The sequence below is a fragment of the Coturnix japonica genome, chromosome 6 (genome assembly GCF_001577835.2).
Source record: "Coturnix japonica isolate 7356 chromosome 6, Coturnix japonica 2.1, whole genome shotgun sequence".
In the NCBI taxonomy this organism is placed as follows: Eukaryota; Metazoa; Chordata; class Aves; order Galliformes; family Phasianidae; genus Coturnix; species Coturnix japonica.
Window position 1 is genome coordinate 1,825,142 of NC_029521.1, and position 21,363 is coordinate 1,846,504.

The 21,363-nt window shown below is 43.1% G+C and overlaps 1 protein-coding gene across 1 annotated transcript; it reads right to left on the reverse strand.

Moving 5' to 3' along the window:
- Positions 1 to 576: 576 nt before the first annotated feature.
- On the reverse strand, positions 577 to 20,069 carry MMRN2 (multimerin 2). Its single transcript, XM_015866016.2, has 7 exons — positions 19,403 to 20,069; positions 10,176 to 10,298; positions 9,711 to 9,817; positions 9,123 to 9,191; positions 7,693 to 7,866; positions 4,993 to 6,882; positions 577 to 3,542 (listed from the first exon to the last, which is right to left on the reverse strand). The coding sequence occupies exons 1-7, from the start codon at positions 19,678 to 19,680 to the stop codon at positions 3,154 to 3,156; spliced, it is 3,030 nt and encodes a 1,009-aa protein (XP_015721502.1). The 5' UTR covers positions 19,681 to 20,069; the 3' UTR covers positions 577 to 3,153.
- Between the last annotated feature and the right edge of the window lie 1,294 nt (positions 20,070 to 21,363).

Here is a 21,363-nt window from a genome sequence, read left to right on the forward strand (position 1 = left end):
CACACTGTAAAAGTAACCAAAAATTTGCTCTTCTTACTGTTAGTATCTGGAAAGAGTAAGTTTTCTGTCATGGTTGTAGCTGTAGTTGACAGAGCGTATTCACTGACTGAACTTATAGCTGGGATGCGGACTGTGGGATTTCTTATGCTCACATTACAGGAGGACATAATGAAAGCACTGTGAGTAGCTGGAATTTTGCACCAGTGCTTCAGGTGTTTTCTTGGATCGGGAGACCTCATGTTGCTCCTTGAAACGGCCACAGGATGGTGCTATATGGTAAAGATAGGGCAATACTTTTAAACATGGTGGAGGTTTTGACAGCTGAAAGTAAGTTCCACTGCCTGATAGTAATAAATATCAAAATGATGTCGCTGATGTATAATTATTTTTCACCTTCGTATAAAGTTTTTTTATGAAATGGGTTTAGATGAATCTGACTGCAGGATTTGGGCACTGATGAAATCAACTCTATAAAGATAACACACAGTGAAGAACACAGTGTTCATGTGCAAAACAGAAAGTTGGTGCTCAGAGAGTACTTGAATTGTGAGTGAAGTAAGGAGCTCATCATAGAAATGGGAAAAGAAAATTAAGGAACTTTAATTTCAAATTGCAAAGCATTATAAGGTATGCTCATAAAGCAGGTCAAGCTTCAGTAAGAAAACAGTTTTGCTAAGATGTTGAAAGATACAGGGCACGGGTTTCTTGGTTGAATATTCTTATAGCTTTGGGGTTTGATTTGGAGATTGGAACTACAGGCAAAATTTTCTGGCAGTTGCAGGGTTTGGAGGAAATACAAAGGGGAGCTGGGAAGTATTTTTAAGTATGAGAGTCATGTTGGTGATGGTTCCCAATAGGTGTGTATTTGAAAACCAGCAAACGAAAAACGTCATTGGTTAGGGAGGAAGCCAAATTTCCTGGCTTATTCTGCCCATTGAATGCTTGAATCCATTATCCTTCTTAAAGTTTTTACTTCAGAATGTAAAAGTGAGCGTTTTCCAGTCAGTTGTCCCTTTTTTGTGTCTGCAGGTGGTTAACGTAAGCACATGCTTAAAGAGTATAAATGTGGGAATATCTTTGTATTAACGCTATGTTCACTCTAGAGTCGGTCTCTGAACTTGTCTGGTTTATTCTTCAACAAAAATAACTCTGTTAAGCATGGCAATGCCAAACTTGAATATATCACACTTGGGAGAACTGCTAGGATCAAAGATCACACATACAGGCCTTTCTCTGTTCCCTGCCGAGCTACTGCCTACCTTGTCTATTTCTAAGTAGCTGTGTAGTTGTTGTGCCAATTGATGTTTTCTGTCAAAGCCTTAAGAGCAAACGTGAATTTGAAAACATATATATATTCTCTTGAAGTATTTAACTTCAGTACTTGGTTGGTCCCTGCTGACTTGGTGTGCGCTGAAAACAAGCGGGTCCTTACTCTCTCCTGACAGCACTGCAGAAAGCTGCCAGTGCAATCATACTTGGACCACTGGTAAAAAATAAACATCTGGGTTGTCTCCATGTGATGGATTTTACTAACAGAACCCAATCTTCCAAGTCGATGCTTTTCTTCCTTTTTGACATTTCACGTCTTCTCATTTTTCTTCGCTTCCTTCCTCAGCTATTTTGGCAATCTGGGGCAGAAGGTGACTGAGCTCCAGGGCACCCAGTGCAAGAAGTGACTCCATGCTGAGCAGATGGGGAGACTTGTCCACTTAGTGTCATGTGAGTGGGACCGCTGGCCAGGAGTAGGCAGGAGGACATCAATTGCTCATTTGGCCAGAAATGGCATTTTCTCTTTCTGGAGATGTTGGATTTACCCTTTACTTTCTATCAGAAAGTGCTATCTTAAAGGGTATAAAATGCATGTTAGGACTTCATCTCTTTCATCAAAAGCATTGGGGAACTCCACTGTTCAGAAATCCTGCTTTTTGCTTTGTCCTAATTATAAATTTATATTCAAGAAGGGCGGTAGACCCACAGAGTTTGTTTGCTTGATATTAATTTAGTTTGCTTGCTCACTTGATTATATACTCCTAAATGGTGGGCTGCGTCTGGACTGTATTCACAACATGCTTCAGGGATATCCTCAGAAATGAACTCTATTTTCAACAGTATTTTTTGTTATTGTTGATGCATTGATGTATTCCTAATTAGACGTAAGGAATGGATATCTAATGCTTTCTAACACTGTTATGTTACTATTAAGTTTTGCACTTTAGTTGAAATGTACCAGGTCAAGAAGGAGGAAGGCTGGGCCGCTTCTAAGATCCTTGCTCACACACGGCTGTTCAGGGTGAATCTTAGATTTGGTTGATTTATTGTCTTTTTTTCCTAGTGTTTGTGTTACATACAGACTGAAATGTTGAGTTAGAGTGAATTGTAGATGTTTTCAAGAAGGTCTGCCTGGTCCACAGGGAACGGGGACAAATAAAGTTGTTCTGGCTTATAGGTTTTGAGCAACCACTTCAAAAAATGTCTCTGCTAATGTCTATAGCCTTAAATGCTTTTCCTTGATGGTGATGGGGATATCTGTCACAGGAAGGATTATTTTTTCATAGATTCCCAGAAAGGTTTGAGTTGGAAAGTTTAAAGATCATCTAGTTCCAACCCCCCTACTGTGGACGGGGTTGCCAGCTACTAGACCAGATTGCCCAAAGCCCCATCCAGCCTGACCTGCCAGCGATGGGGCATCTCTTCCTGTTGTTTAATCTGAATCTACCTTCTTTTAGTTTAAAGCTGTTATACCTTATTCTGTCACTTTCCCCCTTCATAAAGAGTCCCTCTGTGGATTTCCCATAGGCCTCCTTCCTGAACGCAGCACTCTGGATGGGGTCTCATGAGAAAGGAGAAAAGAGAAATGAGTTGTAAGTGAAGAAAGCCCCACAAAGCATCTGTTCTAATGAGGTTTGAGGATTTGAGAATGTGTATTGATATGTTTGGAATCCAAACCATTAGGTCATCACTTTAAAATCCCATTGCTGCTCATTAGCAACTAATCAAAAGCCAAACACTTCCAGAAAAGAAGCATGAAGACAAACCTAGAGTAGTGCTATGTTTAAACACATGCAGTAGGATTGAATACATCACAGATGAAGCAATAGTGAATTGATCCATTGCATCTATGGAAAAAGTATCAGTAAAACACAGTGTCACTGTTCAAGTTTTAAATAGTAGGAATCCACCCATTGTTGTCCCAGGTGGGCTCCGTTTCACTACAGTGCCCTGCAGCAATTCAAAGCACACTTTCTCTCCCTTCTCCATTTCTGCCATAGCAAAAGAAGTTACGGTGTTTCCATTTGGTGTCTTCCTCTGACCGCTTGAGAGAGTTCTTTTGTACCCGCGGCTAAAAGAGAGTTGTCCTAGCGCTGGTCCTGAGCTGAACTCCACAGAGATGATGAACAGGTAGACGCCTTTGTGCGGTGCTTTAAAGTAGCCGTGTTCAGGGAAATAGCTGTTTCCATAATTGAGGTATGTTTCATTTAATCTCAGAGCCTTTTCTTTATCCTGTCTGTCTGAGAATCCTACGTGGAATGCTACTGGTGAGTCTGAAAGAGAGAGAAAAACAGTGTTAACAATGAGTGCTCCTCTTCCCAGCTATTGCTTGTTATTTGCTCAGGAGCCTAAGTCATGATGGAGACTGCACTGCAGCGCCTTAAAGCCTGACTACCTCAGCTACAAGGATGAGGTGAAAAGGTGGGAGCATTCTTATTGTTCCAGCCTCATGGCCATTGATATGGATGAGTAAACTTTACCAATCGCTTCTAACAAATGCTCTTATTATTAGCGAGTAATGCTACGTTCATTTGAACTTATAAGGCTGAGGGGTTTGTATGGAGTTTGTGTCTACGTGCAGTAGTCTGTAGGTTGTGGTCTGTTTCCTTTTCATGTGTTTTCAAATTGGTTGCCAAGTCCTCTTGCAGTTCTCTTTTTTAGAGAAGTAGTCAAGCACAAATAAAAAATCCTTAACCAAATAAAAGGTTCGTTCCCTGTGATCCTACGACTTGAATAGGCTTTTGTTTTCTATTCAAGAATGTTCCCTTTCTATTTTTCTCCGAGTAATATTTTTACGTTAGAGCTCTTAGTAGAAAGATAAACATGTTTTAGGAAACGCTTCTGTTTTGCTGGCACTGAAGACATCTCATTCTTGGGAAAGAAGCAAAGTCAATAGCAGCTTAACTGCAGGTTTTTGTTTTTAAAACGAAGGTCAGAAATAGCTGACGGAAAAGAAATGTAGATTGCAGTTGGAGAAACAACTGATTGTAGGGACTAGGCAGATATCGCAGCAAAACACGAGGCTCGGTGAGTTTTCCTTTCAGGTTATTGTAAGCTCTCTAGATCTGCATTCTGTTGTGTAGGTAGGTGAACTGGTTAGATCGGGATCCTTAGAAAGGCATGAGGGTGAGACCAACCAGGAGGAAAAAAACTGCACTCTTTTGCTGTCCTGAAAACCATTTGAAATGTGTTCTTTGCTTATTCATTCTTAACTACGGTTTTGCAGCTCAGTTGCCTAAAGGGCCTGATTTTTGTTCTGTGTTAGGTGTCCATAGCAAGGGCTGAATCATAAAAGCAAATGGTAGAACTGTGGCACTTGTAATTACATGGTGCTTTTGGCAAGCTGATCAATCAGTGCAGTTTAAGCCAAAAACCTACCTTAGCCCTGAGAGAGGGCTGTACTATGGGCGGTTTTCCCTGTTCTACTTGCACAAGTTCTCACAGTTAATTTAATGTATCTGTCCAGACTGACAAGGATTTGATGCTTTGAGTATATCCTTTCCTGACTCAAATAACTGAGGAAGAAGCAGCAAACCCACAAGGCCCAGCGTTCCCCATCAGCTTTGAAAGAGAAAACTATTATTCCATAAACATAAGCATCTACAGACAAAATTTGGGATCTAAATATCTGAAGTTGAACTAATTTGGGAACGAAAGTGACTTGCAGCAGGGCCCAGAGAGAAGCTAGACGTGCACATGAGCAAGTAAGATAGAAGAACCTACCTTTTTCCAGCAGTTCGGTCTGCACTCTATTTCTTCCACTTACTATCGGTGTATTTTCTCTTTGCTTCTCAGGCTTTTTCTTGTCTCTTTGCTTGTCTTGACCTTTCTCTTGCCTTCTCACTTTTCTGGTAAGCATTGACTGAATCTTTGCAATATCCAGACTTACATTTGAGGCAAGTAATTCTTCATCTCTTCCAAATAGCTTTTTGAAAACCAGCAGATGTTTTTCCAGCTTCTCTTTCATTGTTGCTAAATCTCCCGAGATAATTTCCACAGAAGTGTTGAGTGGCTCTACTACATTAGCAATTGTGTGATTGCAGCAGATACTCACATCACTTCTGGATTCATGCCTCTTGATTGCCAGACTCAGATACTTGATGTCATTCTTCAGAGTCAATATGTCATTATACGCTGAGCTATGCGAGGAGTCATCTTTGGAAGCCTCATAATTAGGTTCCATATGTTCTACACTGCTGAGCTGATTGCCTTCATCCAGTACAGAGAGTGTCTGAGTTTCCTGTTTGGGATGCTTTGAAGATGCATGAACATTGTGATTATTCTGCTGTCCTCTCTCCAAGCGATGGAATCTCTTTAGGAGAGATTCTAAAGTCGTGTTTTGGTTTTGGAGTTTATTTGAGATCTCTTTCAGGAATTCTTGCAGCTGAGCTACTGATGTTATTAGGGTAGCAGGATCTTCCTCAAACAGGACTTCCATAAACTCTTCTCCCAACAAAGCCTCCAGTGCAGCTTCGTGCCGCATGGCATCTTCTAAAAGCGAGCCGAAAGAACTGTTGAGGTACTTGATGTGTCTGTGAATTTCTTCATCTTTCTTCTTCAAGAGGCCCACGTCTTCTGAAAAAGATGCAACTTGCAACTGAAGCTGTCTGTTTTCTTCTTGGCGGAGGTTAAGGGACTGATGAATAAGTGGAAAGGCTGAGGAGAGCTCTTCGATTTCATTCCTCAAGAGATCCTTGAAAACAGATTCTAACTGCTTCATATCCTTTGGTTGTTGGCCTTCGAGGGAGTAAGTGTTGTTCCTTAAATCTTCCTCGAGTATATCGGGGTCAGAAGGTATCTTCTGGCAATTGCATTCCTCCATATATCTCAACAGCTCTGAATAGTTTTCCTGAAGGGCTGAGAGAGTATCGTTCATCTGTGACATTGCTGCTTTGTTTTCTTCAATAAGAACTGATTTCTCCGTTAAAGTTATTGAAAGATCTTCAGGCCTATTCTTTGAGATATTTTTTTTCAACTCCTTAAACCATTTCTCTAGCACCGCAATGTTCTGAAAGGCCACATCTGACTCCATGTAGAGCTCTTTAAGCTGTTTGGCGTGCCCTGCCAGCATGTCATTAATTTGTCTGATGGCAAACAGTGTGCTTTCATCCTTGGGACCGTGATGTGAGGAGAGTTCTGTTAAATTGTTTTTCAAAGCCTCAAATTTATTTTCAAGATTGTTTTGCTCGCGTTTCATACTTGTCATGTTGTTGTTCAAAGCTAAGTGATGGGACTGCTGTATCTTGTGGTGCTTCTTCAGCCTTGTGTCAGTATCGGCCCTGATGATGGTGAGGTTATGCTGAAGACTAGCCTGCTGCATTTGCAATTGATTCTCTATCTCTCTCCTTATTTGATCGACTTTCACCACGTTTTCCTGGACTTTAGATTCAAACTTAGTTCCCAGCTCCTGGAATTCTTTTTTAGGCACAGTGCTCTCTTGGAATCTCTCTATGCTTTTCTTGTTGGCTTCCACATCGTGGGATAGGTTTCTTACTATGTTGGAGAGGTTCTGTAAGCTTCTGTTGAAGCTTGCCCACATCGGGTTCAGGTGTTTCCTCAGAAAACTCTCGATGTGGGGAAACAAAACTTGCTGCAGAAGCCTTTCCTGAAAATCTGTTAAAAACAAAGTTAATAATGACAGTAACTTTGCTTAAGAAAGTATCTTAGTCTGACCAGCGTGACTCGAGAAGGTATTTTCCTTCAGCAACTGCTATCTGAATCCCCAAAATCTGAGCACACAGTATGTTTTTTATAATAGCAAAAATAACCTTATTGAAGTCGAGGTTAATGCAAAACATGCTGTGTTTCTGTTTGCAGACTGTCACCTAGATATGTACTGATTGATTTAAGTCAGGGAAATACTGCCTTTTTAAATGCTTGTGGAGCAGCTTTATTAATGGTTGTAACTGCTTGTTTTCACAACGGTTCTCATCTGATGTGCTCTTGCTTATGCAGTTTTCTCATACCATTGTTTGTCTGATGCTTTCTATGATGCCCCTTCCATGTCACAAAGTAACACAATCTCAGCTTCTGCATATCCTAGGCAGAGACTCAACTTGAAAAATCTATGTGGAATCTGTACTGGTGTGAATTACTCTGCATCCTCATAGAAAAGAAGTTATGGAAGCAGAATAGTAAGCTAACAGATTAGTATAAGCAATGTCTTTGTTCTGTGGTTAAGGCAGATTCTAAAGTTTCTGAAGAGTATGAAGGAATCTGCCTTTCACCTAATTTCACACTTCAGCTTCTGCTTGGATTTAATTCATTACTTTGTATTGGAATTGCCCCCATTTTCATCTCTTCGGAAGCAAACTGCAGACCGAGGGATATTAGTGTGTATTGTGACTCTCAGGTTCTCCTTCTGATTTGCATGGTCCTACAGGACCTGCTGACAGGGTGATAATTCTACATCAGACCTCTCACCTTCACTGCTCTGGTTCACTTCTAACACCATGCTTGTACCGTTGTTGTCAAATATCCTCTGTAGATCACCTAGGTTGCTGACTGCTTGATGAATATCACTCTGAAGATCATCCAGTAGTGCCTCCTGATTTTGAATGACTTCCAACAGCTCTCTTGAATCCACTGGTGCTGACACTAATCACAAGATTCAAAAAGCAAGTGTCATGCAATGGAGTTGCAGCAGCACGTGTTCCTACAAGACCTGTGAGCTCTGAGAACACCAGTGTACTTTTTGCTCTGGAAAATCTTGCAATGGCATTTAGAGATATGTTGGTTTACAGCTTAACTACAGTTTACTTGTAACTGGTTTTTCTTTTCAGCAGTGACGGAAACTTGATTTAAATATTAACACAAGACCTTCAGCCATGCTAACCACAGTGATGGTAAAATATTTTTCACTGAAAACCTCCCCATGCCGTAAAAGCATTCTGAAATAATAATTGCTTTCAAGCCAGTTGACAGGAAGGATAGCTAAGCTTAACAACTGAGCATGAAAGGGCAGAATGTAAGAGCAATGAAGGTGTTTAACAAAAGCTTCAGGAGCGTAAGGGTTAAGTGTCACCGCTGGCTCTCACAGAGGGACCCTTTAACTTCCATTACTCTAAATAAACACATGCTAATTTGAGCTGAAGAATTAAAAGCCTATACTGAGTTGCAGGAACTGGTGTATCTTAACTGTGCCATCCCGGGGACCTCTTCCCTTCCAGGATTACATTAGACTTGTCAAGCTGATGTTTTATAAACTTGAGTCTTCTAAAGCAACTGTTTATTCATTCAGTGCTGAGAGCATAGTGTAAGGAAGACTCTCTTTCAGGGCTGTAATGCTATCCCAAGCCCAGTTGCTGGCAGATATTTAATAGCACTACAAGCCACATCATTTGCCATATAGTGAGGAAAGGTCCTTCTTGGATATTAGATTGGCAAGATAGAGCAGCTGAGATAAGAATCTGGGGTATCTCATAACAATATTCTCAAAGCTACAGGTAGCTGCTCTAAAATGGCATTTAGAATTGATTTTTTTTCTGGTAAGCCTTCTGAAGTGCTTTCCTATGAATCCATCAAGCAGAACAAGGACTTAAGCATCCACACTAATGGAAGGTTTAACACCAGCTGGCATTCTCACTCACACTAGGGTTTAAGTGATGATCAGCCAACATACTGTTGTGAAACTTTTGGCTGTTTTCTCAAGAACATTCATATAATTTTATAGCAAAACCCCTCACAAATGCCAGCAAGTGATGCGCGGTTGTGTAAAAACTTGCCCAAGTTATGCTTTCACTGAAGACATTATCCATAGTTTATCATGTTAAAGTAGAAACATCTGTCTTTTGCTCAGGGCTGTGACTTGAGATGTGAGAGAATGGTAAGTTATGTGAAGTTCGAGAACATACTGTGGTTTGAGAACTCTTCTTCTTGCCATCCTTCGGTCTGATTTCCTGGCACTGGGATGACATTGGGATCTGCAATTGAGAAGTGATACATCTGTGAAAACACTTGAGATGCAGAAGCTAATACAGTTCAATAGGGTAAGACTGCACAGTTTCACTTGCAATGTGACAGATGTGGAGAGAGGCTTCTGCTGGATAAATTACCTTAGAGATGAGAACTGTGGAGAGGTGCTATATGCACAAAAAAAATCCTTAAACCTATGGAGATACAAACAGGAGCTGTGTCTAAGGAGCCTGTTTGGGTGGGTGAGATGGACAAATGTACATCTGACAACTCCACCAGTAAACGAATGCGTCTCTCCAAGTGTGAAGATGAGAGGAAACTGCTGTTGCTGTTAGCCCTTCTGTAAGGCTAATTACACCTCCTTCCTCCTCCTTCCTGTTTCAAGGCATCAGCCATTTGGGACATAACGTGCCAAAGAAAATAAAGCATCAATTCCCAAACCGGAGGAACAAATAGGTAAGCTGGTTTTTGCCACAGAGAATGTCATTTAGTCTTAGTTCTCATGCGTGCTCTCTGGTTTTCCTTACCACGTTGTTCACAATCGTTCCCAATAAATCCAGGGCAGCACTTCCATTGCAAAGACTTCAAAACCTTCTGTTTCACTTGATAGATGGGCTTCACGGCTGTCCTGTACCTGAGGAGCAGGGTCCAGGTGTTAGTTTCCAAGTTATGGTCAGCTGGTATCATGTGGGGCAAATCCACTGACTAAGTGTATGTTGTTGTCCTGGATAACTACTGCAGACAGTGATTAGAAAAATCACTTAATCCCCTTGTAGTCCTATACGTGATGGCTTTTTAAGGCCATAATTATCCCAGCTTACTTAAGTGCCTTATCACTATAGGTACAGAAATCAGTCACTTCCTCACTTTGGTGTTCAATTAAGTCAGAGCTTAATGTATTTTAAAAATGTGCCAATCAGCAGTTTTGTAAATCTAATTTAGCTACTTAGAGAATATCCCCTTGTCTCCAGTGGGTTCATTTGGGGGCTTACATGATCTTCTGGCAACCTGGAGCTCCATTTGGGCAGGGCTGCTGGGAGTTGACAATGTACTTCTCCTTCATGCAGGCTTCAATGTACGTCACCAGGCGAGACTGTGTGTAAGAACACCAGTTCCTATTGGGGGAAAAAAGAGCAATTTGAAGTAGGTCTTTTAAAGTCTTTGCTTGTAGCAGTGTCATAGAAAGGTGAAATGTAGGGGAGCTTTGCTTTTGAGGCTGGATGATAAAGAAAATGAAAAATGCTTGCTAGCTTCCCCCCTGACTCCCTGTTCCTTTGTTTTCATTTGGGATGCTTATCAGAGTTTCTAACAGAAGGGTTGATTGTTTGAACTTTGACGCATTAGTTCCATTTCCAGCCTTTTCATTCAGTGGGAGAAATTTCCAACCCGTGGTAACCTGCAGGTTAACGTTGCTTTAAATGTCAAACTGCCTGGATGGGCCTGTTGCCATTTCAGATGCCTCACAACTGACTCATCAGGTCTGGATCGACTGCTTCTGAAAATTAATCCTACATAAACTGTCAATAATCGGTGTCTTCCAAACTATTGCTATTTCAGATCAGTCACTGGACCATCTTGATTTTTGCATCCAACCCCTGGCCCCATCGGATCATCAGTTTTGTAGCCCTCCTCTGGTGGTCTCTAAGGGGTTTATGTCCTTCCTGTATTGTGGTGCCCAAACCTGCACGCAGTGGTTGAGGTGAGGCTGCACCAGTGCAGAGTGAAGTGGGGAAAAAGATTCTGTGAACTATGGTGGGTCACAGAATCACAGAATGACCCGGGTTGGAAGGGACCTCAAGGATCGTGTAGTCCCAACCCCCCTGCCTGGCAGGGCCACCAAACATACACCTTTATTAGATCAGGTTGCCCAGGGCCCCGTCCAACCTGGCCTTGAACACCTCCAAGGACGGGGCATCCACAACCTCCCTGGGCAGCCTGTTCCAGGGCCTAACCACTCTCCTAGTGAAGAACTTACCCCTAACATCCAACCTAAATCTTCCCTCTTTCAACTTAAAACCATTTCCCTGTGTCCTGCTATTGTCAGCCCTTTTGAAGAGTGAGGGTCAAGGAGCCTGCAGGGAGATGTTAATAAACACTGTGCATCTCCTTAAAGCCTGGAGGGGAAATAGAAACAGGTATTTTGTGCCGCTGTGCATATTATTAAACTCCTTTCCCATAAGAAATGAACACTAGTTTTTGAAAACAAAAGCAGAATTGGGTCTTGAACAATGCCATGATTATCCATGGGGGTATCTGGAAGGATCAGGAGGTACTCCTAAGGTTTGTGGAACAGAGCATTGTGTGGGGGAGAGTTGAGTTGTGCCTGATAAAGAACAGCTGAACTTTAGGCGGTATATTTTTAAATGGGAACACGGGAACTAAATCTCTGATAATCAGCATTTATGGAAAAAGCTTGCCTTTCTCATCTGAGTGCAGGAACAATGGGGAACCAACTTGGGCACGAAAGCAGAAGCTGCGGTCGTGGCTGCTGGGAGAGAGCAATGGGGCAGCCAGGAGAAGGGAAGGAAACTGGAGAGGGAAAGCAGACAGCCTGGGCAAGCTGGGTAAGTTCCCCACGCTCACTGTATTCAGCTTCTTAAGGTGCGGGGCCTCAGACCTGCCCAGTGGCGTCCCTGCCAGATCCCAGCAAGGGTCTGCATTCCATGTGGAAATCTCTACTTTAAATACGATTATTTTGCTTTCATGTTTCGTTCTTTCTTGATGAAAACAACCCACACCCCATGAATCATCATCTGTGCTGATTCGTTTTTCCCACCGTGCGTGGCTCCCAGATGAGTCTTTTGGGTCACATAAGCCTTACAGATCTAAACCAAACCTATACGTGCACAAACGTGTGTTAGCAAGAAAAGTGTTTTACTACAGCACCTAGAAATGCACAAACACTTTAAATAGAAAATAAGGAGTTTCTTTTCTAAGCCTGCTGCCATACTGTGGGTATCTGGTGGACTCACTTCTAGGTTCTCACCCATAGAAGCGTGTTATGTTGTCTCAGAGATTGACCCCAACCTGATGCTTGGGTAACTATGCGTTATGTGGGACGTATAATATGAAACAAAAGGAATTTGGCACACTTGGTATAAAAGCTGCCTTTAGTGGTAGTCACATTTCTCTCTGTTTGGTTTTCTTTAATATTCACTTGCTAGTTTTCCCTGCCTCAATGTAAAAGTTGATCCATGAAGCTGAATAGCAATATGGTATCATACGCTTTGGTTCAATCCTAATAATTTTTAGTGGATTTCATTTGGTTTACATTTATCAAAATGTATTATTTAGTTGAGGAGGCATGTAAGGCTCATTTTTCCTATCTGCAATGAGCTGCAATATAGATACATGTGCCCAAAGGTGAAACCTCTGTTGCAGTATTTTTATATATCTTGTCAAATGCTTCCTTTAAGGAAACTTTGCTATCTATTACTAAAAATACTCCTTAATTGTATTAACCTTGGGGGAAATACGTCATTCCTTAATGTGAAGTGGAACAATTTGAAGACTTAGGAAGGCTTGATCTGAAGTTCAGTGAGATGAGTGGGAATTCTGCGCTGACACCAAAGGGCTACAAAGCCTCAGTAACAGCCCTTTGACAAAGAGAACTGCATTCAGCCTGTTTCTGGGGCACAGAAGCTTTATGTTCTGCTTCTGTGTTTTATTTCCCCTTGTGACTGTGTAGCTTCACTCACTGAGTATACCACCAGCTGTGCACTCTCTGCTTTCATCCTCTTTAATAGGGTTTCCTTTTGACGCCAGCCTCTGTGGCCAAGGAGAAGCTGCTTTGTGAGGAGAGCAGGAGGGCTTCTTTTTCTACAGTGGGGAATGATGGAGCTCAAAGCAAAACTGCAAGCTGGAACAACAGCCAAGTCAGCCCTACAAAACCAGGGCTAGGGATGCTTGTTTTGATGCCAGCGATGGTTGTTGTTGCTGTTGGATGCTACTCCTGCTTGTTCTGAAACACAGCAAAACATGAGCAGTGCTGTCTGTGATGTCAGGTTGGTCAGACATGCTGTTATCACAGCAGCTGGACAGGAGGTAAAGCAAAGTGGCCATAACTGTTGCAGTGAATACAGGGTTGGCTCATTTCCGTGCACAGCTACAACTGGTAAGATCTGCATGATGGTGGGTGAGAATAATGCCCCCCAGCACAGCCAGGTACTTAAGTTTTGTTGGTGGCATCCTCCTGATTGTCACCGTAATGCATCATTTTAGGCAGTTGCTGTGTCAGTGGAATTTTTGCCTGGACAAAAGCTTCAGGATGTTGTTTTTCCATGAGTTTTGTTATTCCTTTGTCTGTGCTCATGCAGCAGAGCTGTCCTTCACACTGGTTTCCTCACATTTCTATTCTCAAGGAAGGCAGTTCCTATAATTACTGTGAGAACTCCTGCCCAGCAGGTCGTGACCGCTACCCATATGAGGCCCATAACTCCTTCCTTTTCTGTGCAGTGCTAAAGGCACCAGATATGCAATTACTGCTGCTGAGATGTGCTGCTAGATGACAACAGAAGGCTGTCTGCTTCTGGGCTACCCAGTTTAAGAAAGAAGACAGGGAACCTCTGCAGAGAGTCCAGTGGAAGGCCACAAAGGTGACTGGGGGGGGCTGGAGCATCTCCTGTACAAGGAAAGGCCGAGAGACCTGGGGCTGTTCAGCATGGAAGTGAGAAGGCTTGGGGGATCTTATCAATGCTTGTACTTATCTAATGGATGGGTGTAGAGTGCTGCTGTAGGAAACTTGCTTTAGCACGGGGATTGGACTCAATGGTCTCCAGAGATCCTTTCCAGTCCCTATAATTCTATGTTCCTATGACTGGTCTCTTTGAATTTGAAGTTATTTCCCACTAACTTTTGTAGGCTCCTGACTTACTCCAGCTGAAGCAGAAAACAATCAGTCTGTAGCAGCAGAACAATCTGTGTTCTGTTTTTCCCACAGTGCAAAGCACTGGCAATAAAAGAACACTCAGTTTAAAAAAGAGGTAAGGTATTGCATTTAAATTAGCCTGAACTGGGACTGTGCATGTCAGTTTAAAGAAAGACTCATCAGTTAATTCACTGGGGAGTGCCAAAGGGATTAAGTACTTAAAAAGTTGCTGGCTCTCGTAAGGAACAAGGTGTGCCCTTGTTTTTAATTAGCAGCTGGTGTGTGATTGCTGGTGACCTGTCAGCACATCAGTGAATTCTCTGCTGTGCTGAGCAGGCAGCAGTGTGCATCCGCCAGGCAGCAAGAACTACTTCTCCCGTTTCCCTCTTCCCTGATGATGGATAATGCTCCTCTCTTGGGCAGGAACCTTGTGCCTCATCCCTTGGGCATCACTGGTTCTCACTGGGATTTGATGAAGGCAGACGGATTGATTTGCAGTTAACCACAACAAGCTCAGCTGAAAGATCAGCAGTGCCAAGCGTTTTGATTTCCTTGCAGTGCTACAAGTCTCCCAGTGTCCCGAGTCTATTCCAGCTGTAATGCATGTTAGTACATATTCAGCTGCGGCCTGTCCTGCAGGATGCCCTGTGACTGCAGTGCTGTGATGGCTTTCTGAGTAAAACCCCGAACTTGGAGCCTCACGGCAAGCAGTGATACAGAGAAAGCAGACTTGGCTGCAATGGCTTTTGAGGCAATCCCACCTGTTGTACAGCTACTGCACAGAAATCTGTGCAAGAGTTTTCTTCTCTTCATAGAGCATCCACAGCCATTTCCTTCCTGATGTTTTCCTCAGCATGGTGTGAGTTTTACAGCCGACTCTGAGGGCAGCTTAAACTGGGATTTCACCTTCTGATTGTAGCAGATAAAAGTCCAATGCTAGCATAGCGCTTTCACTTCATCTTGGTGTTCCCTGCCAGCATAGCTGTGCTGGCACCAGCAAGTCAAAGATGCAGAACAAGACAAGGTTCCCAAACTGTGTGTGCTCAGTGAACAACAAGGCTTGTCCCAGTCATCTTTTTGCCGCAGCGAAAGATTGCAGTTTGTTCAGGGCTGGCTGCTTAGGGCTTGTTGGAGGGTTATTGGCCCTCATCAGTAGGAAGGCTTTGGATGCGCCCAGCAGCCGTTGCTGGGGATTTTGTCATTATGCTTAAACAAGAGATCCCTTGCTATCTTCTGAAGGAACAAATTGCTACAGCTTGCACTAATGAACCATGTAACAAAGGAAATGAGAGAATCTTTTGTATGTGGAGGGCTAGATAACTACTGCACTGTGCTCAGAGAAGCTGTTACTTCAGGAACTGTTCACCAAACACATGGAAGTGGAGCCATTCCACCAGCTGCTCAACTCAACAAGAGAGTTGAAGACAGATTGCCAAAGGTCCTGAAAGGAGTCAGGTGCCAAATTTCGATAGGAAAACCACCCCTTCTGTTAATGAACTTGGCACCACTGAAGGTATTGTTGAGCACTGGCCATTCCACTAGTGTGCAGGATGTCGGGGGCTGAAGATCACATTAAGCTGCATTTAATCCAGAGGTTCCTTTATTTTTAAGCCTGTGTTCTATTCCCCTTTGGTGGGGAATTTCAGTATCCCATAAACATCCTAAGAAAGTCCCTGTCTAATTTGGAAGAAATAGATGAGTCAGTGTGAAACTGAGATTAATCAGATCAGTGCTTGTTTTCCTGTAAAAGCAGAAAAGAACATGAGCAGTTAAGATTGGGCATTGTTCTGACTTTTCCTAGACTAAGAGCCATTTTAGTTTCCTCTGCTTCTTTGCACTTTGAAGGATGGTTGTTCCCCCTTTGGGCACCCTGGCTGGTCACAGAGACCTGCTCTGTGGCTGTCTCAGCACAAGGCTAAAGGAAGAGGTGAGTGTTTCAGTGAGATAACAGCGCTGCTGGCTGACATCAGGAAGCCTAACTCTCATCAAGGGGTGACTTGACAGAACTGTGTATACAGACCTTGACATAAGTCAGTGTGATTAAGGATTTACTTACTCTGCAGATTTTTGCCTTTTCTGTTTGTAATTCAGGATATATATGTGTATTTATTTTATTAGGTTCCTTTTCTTTTTCAAATGTTTTAATAGTAAGAAAAATTGCAATAGATGAGAGATTGAGCACGTGTTTGTGGGCTAATGAGAACAGAGCACCACAATACCTGCCATGATGGAGATACAGTACACCCAGGACAGGAGCTGTCTGAGGATAATTCCACTGTAGGAAAGAGAAGTTCTATAACATCGTTATAGTGAGGGAAGCCGGGTTTGGTTTGTCTGCTCATCACCGCTTCTCCTTCCCTGTGTTGAGCCATCCTTCTGGGGACCAGCTCTGTCCATGTGGTTACTGAGGGGTAAGGTCAAAAAGCTTTTTTCATGAGCTTATTTTAAAGCTGGAACACTTAAGGGAATCTGGTTTACAGTGTTACTTGGCAGGTCAGGCCAACTGAGGATACAGGGAAATCTGGGCTTTGCTGCCCAAGCTTTCCATGTGGCAGAACTGCATCTTTAGATGCTTCATTTTACATATATATATTTATTTAATGAAATATGATTATAACGTGCATTAAATCTGAGTTATCAGCATAACTGTTTGCAGAGCTGCAGGCACAGGGATTGGATTGGAGCCTGCATGTGATTGATGGGCATTATACGCTGAGTATTTATGAAATCTAGAACTTGTTTTTACTGTTCTTACTCTTCAGCTTCCATGGCTAAAACAGATGCTAATAGACTACAGATCTCTGTATACTTGTGCTTCCTTTTCCCTTATTACTTCTGCGGGTAAGTCTGTGTACCCATGGATCCATTTATCTCAGCCATAAGGAAGCTTCACCACGTCAAACTGATCAATCACACAAGACGTGGCTTCTGGGAAAAAGAAGGAAAACAGAAAGGTGGTTTCCTGTGGAAAATGAGCTGCTTTTGATTTTGCAAATAGCACATAGAGACACTTGCCAACTTGGAGCAAGCACAGCTTCTCTGGCATGCTCAGATACAAGCAACAGCTGAGATACCAAACTGTTACCTAGCTCTTCCTTTAGCAAACAGCTGAAACCATTCTTTATTATACACACATTTCTCATTAAAAACTGCCAGTGACTTTTTACTGATGTCCTTATTTTAAAACTCTGATTAGAAGCACCTTGTTGTTCTGAGAGGAGTTCATTAGTAACATATCCAAGCATTTGACTGGGCCGTAGTGAGTCATTTCACCTTACATGCTGAAACAGAACCCAGGGAACTCTGATTGCCTGGGGAGTATTAGTCATTATGGTCTCCAATTATTCAAATGACCATAATAAAAAAAATGATACTTGTTTATTTTGAAAAGATCTAAGAAAGTTTTGTAACAATCATTATTTCTAACACATAAGGAGAGCAGCAAGAGTTTGGGGGGCAAAAACAGTCACTAATTATTGCTGGAATGGTGTCACGGAGTTACTGCAGACCAGTGGTTGGTTTCCACCACCCTGGAGCTTTTTGTGTTGTGTGTGGGTCTCAGTTCGGCATGACTCCCAATGCCTTTTCCCTTGCTTCCCTTGCTCACACCTTCAGGCATCTGCAGCAGCACTAGGAATTTGGAGCACAGGCACAAGCAGACCTGTGCTATCTGTGTATGCGCTCTCCAAGCTCAGTTTTGGGTACAACACCTCTGAAAGCATTGAGTTTCTTTCCTGAGACGTGCCACCTTGCTGGGCTTGTGCTCTCTAATTGTGATTGCTCCAGCAGAAGACTGTATACCCTGGAGCTACTGCCAGGCTAAATCTTGACTGCATGTAGTCATCAACATTGCTTTATAATAGGGAAGAGCGTTGTGGTTTGACTCATTATGCAACCACCTCCTTAAAAGGAGGAAGCGTTTCTCTTCTTGGGAGGAAATTAGGATGAGTAACAGCTTGCACCGAATGGCATTACACAAGTTGGTGCTGAACAAAGTCACACAGCAAAGGAAAAAGTCCTAATTAGGAGAGTGTGTTACAGTGCCTTGCTGACCTTGACAAGTACCTCTTTACACTTTTGGATTTTTGAAGTATTTCTAGCTTTTAGATGGCTATTAGCATTTCAACAAGCTATCAAATGCCTGTCACCTTGCAGCATAGCATGGGAGCCCGTGGTAATGGTTCTGTTTGGCTTTCCATGCTCTGTTAGAGTCTGAAATGCATTAACCAGCAGCTGGTGAATTAAGTGGGTGCCATTACTGGACATTGTCCATCAAAAAACTGCAAGTCAATACTTGTGGGACTTAAAAACTGATTGGAGGTCAGTCCTATGGCATACAGTTTTGTGGGGAGATGGAGTATGAAGGGAAACAGGGCTGTAAGCCCTGCACTGTACTACATGCAGAAGGGAGGCCTTAATATTATGGATAAATGAGACTTAGAAAGGAATTGTGACGTGAATGAGGTGTCTTTGCAGCTCCCTTCTCTCCCTCCCCCAAGAACATTTGAAGAGAAGAATCAGAGCATCCCGAAGCAGTGAGCTGTGAACAGCACTCGCTGTGCTGCTGTTCCAGCCATCCCGAGCAGTAGCCTTCCATCAGTGCTATAAAAGATTCATTCACTGTCCTGATTGGTTTTCATCTATTTTAAACATTCAGGGACCTACTTACGTGCCCTGTAAAGCTCACAATAAAAGCATAGCGTTAGGAAATCTTCCTGGAGAATGGGGGCACAGCTAGAGGTGATCATGAGAAGCACCTGAAAGTCCTTTTTTGTTCTTCTTTTGGTGGGGGCAAGGTTTAATTTGTAATATCTTCATGCTTATTTATTACTCCTTTCCTATTTAATCCTCACTGTTCCTGTTTTGCTAACATCCCCCTCTTCTTTTTCTCATCTTCCTCTTTCTCCAAGGTCCAAGTCTGAGCTGAGTATGTCCTGGTTGCCACAGTTGGTAAAAGCCCCCATTGGTGTTTGAAGAGAAAAGGCAAGACACAAATTTTATCTAGTCCTGTGTTTGAAGGTAACATTCTGTATTATCGTGCTACAGGGGAGCTGCAGGGCTCTGCCCTGTGGCTTGGTCATGGCAGGTGCATCCAGGCACCACATCCATCCTGCTGTCTCTAGGACAAAGAGTCAGCCACGTCTGTGATTTCACTCCCCACAAGCAATTATATTTTCTGTTCCTATCATTAGTACGTTGAACCTCTCCTTTTTGGATATAGACTGAGCCCTAGAATCTAACATGTTTCAAAAAGAAACTTTTATCCATAATGCTCTTTCATCAGCATGATATGTTTGTTATACATGACTCCACCACCATCACGAGCACAAACACACATATATGGGTACTTACCCATTTTGGGACGGCGGGCCGGCAGCTTCCAGCTGCTCTCTTTCTCCCTGGTGTGGGTAGGTGATACTCACAAGGTAGTCTGGCACATCTGCCCGGTGCCCTGCTGCCTCCCAGGAGCCCTCTCCCTCCAGCAGAGCCCTCTCTGTGTCTGTGGGGGTCTCGTGGCTCTGTCCCTTTGAGCCGTGCATCGGAACATTGTGGTAGCCATGATGGTCGATGTGCCTGGTCAGCTTAACCAGCCCTATTGTGTTACAGATGAGCAAAACCTTCACTAGCATTGTGGGCTTTTTTCCCACCCGGTTACACCTGTCTCTTGTTCTCCTCTCCGAAGTGCAGCTTGGATTAGGGCTGGAACGCCCCGGCAATATTCTTTAAATGAAAAGTTGGAAGAAGGAAGGAGAAAAAAAAAACCAAAACTATTTGTAACAAAGAGCGGAAAACGCTTTCGACCCTCCCAGCCACTGTGGAAACGTCCGTGGCCATCAAACAATGTGAGCCCGGTTCCTGTGTGGAATGCCTCTAACAGAGGAGGGGGGGGAAAAAAGGTGGTAGGAATATAACTTATTCAAGGAACTTCTGAAATTGGCTGCCTTCTAAACTTATCTGCGAACAGGAACTCGGCTTTTATCAGCTGCCTTCTCCCTCAGGCACAGGAAAAGGATGTTAGCTTTAAAGGAAAGGAAGAGAAAAGAAAGGAAAGAAAATACTGAGCGGTGCAACAGACTCTCATTACGGTGCCAGTAAATACCACAGGGCCGCTTGCTCTGCTGTCTGCAAACGTTTGCTTTCCAGTTGAATATCTGCAATGCCCTGGCTTTAGCAATTTTGGTACCTACAACCAATTGTGGTCATTAACATCTTTACAGTAAGTGCACAGTGGGGAAAAATAAGACTTTACAGACATTCACTGTTGTGTGGCCTCCACAGAATTCTATGCATCTTATTCTATCCCCAGAAGAAAGCTGCTGCTTTTCTGTTTGGTTGCTGTCATGAAGCAGAGTGTTCCTTTCCTCCCTGCCTAACAGTGTGATGCACTCTGTCATCTTTAAGAACAAAATTAGAGTGGAATCATGCTTCCTGACAAAGCAGGTGCAGGTTCTGGTGCAGGAGTGCTGGAGCATGTCTTGGAGTGATTGATGTCAAGCACAGCCAAAGGCTCAGTCTGTCCTGCAGGGTATTAAATGTAAAGCTTTTCTGGAGTCGTTCCAATGTCTGCTGAAAAATAAAGCAGGATAAAATCTCTCTAGGATTTTGGAAGGCCTCGTTATTGAGGGTTTGGCTCTCCATGTTGCAGGTTAGATCTGGAGCCCCCTCCTCTGTGCGTAATGGAAGAACCCATAAGTGTATGGAGATGCCCTTAATGTCTCACGGCTGTCAGGGCTGGGCAAGGGCATGACGGGAGCAAGGCAGAGAGAGATTCCTGTCTTTCTAAGGACAAAACCTGCTCCTGCTACTGCAGTCACTTCTCCTAGGAGATGATGTCACAGGCTCTGGACTTAAGGCTGAGAAAAGTAAGCAGCTTCCCTCTGTTCCTTCCTGCTGCCTTTATTACCTAATTGCAAGTATCCTGCTAGAGCACAAGCTCATGTTGGTGCGTGCGTATCTCATGTGCTGTTTTTCACATGCAAATGGGACTTTCTTTATAAGCAACTGGATATGACCTAAGCATTGTGTTTGTTTACTTAGGACACCCCATTGTAGGGAAGGAACTGAAATGAATGTGAGACAAAACAAATAACGGGTGTAAAACCTGAACTGCTGTAGGATCACAGCTTGCAGAACACTGGTTTTGTGCTGCAGAAGATGAAGATACCCCATTTGTGACCCATTTTCAAACCCTTTGGTCCTGTCTTTCACACTTACTGCAGACTCAGTCATGTACCCCGTGATCTTAGTGATAGCTGTTGTGACTGCTCTTGCCTTGCCTGCTAATCATAACTGTTTACCTTAACCCCCTCCCA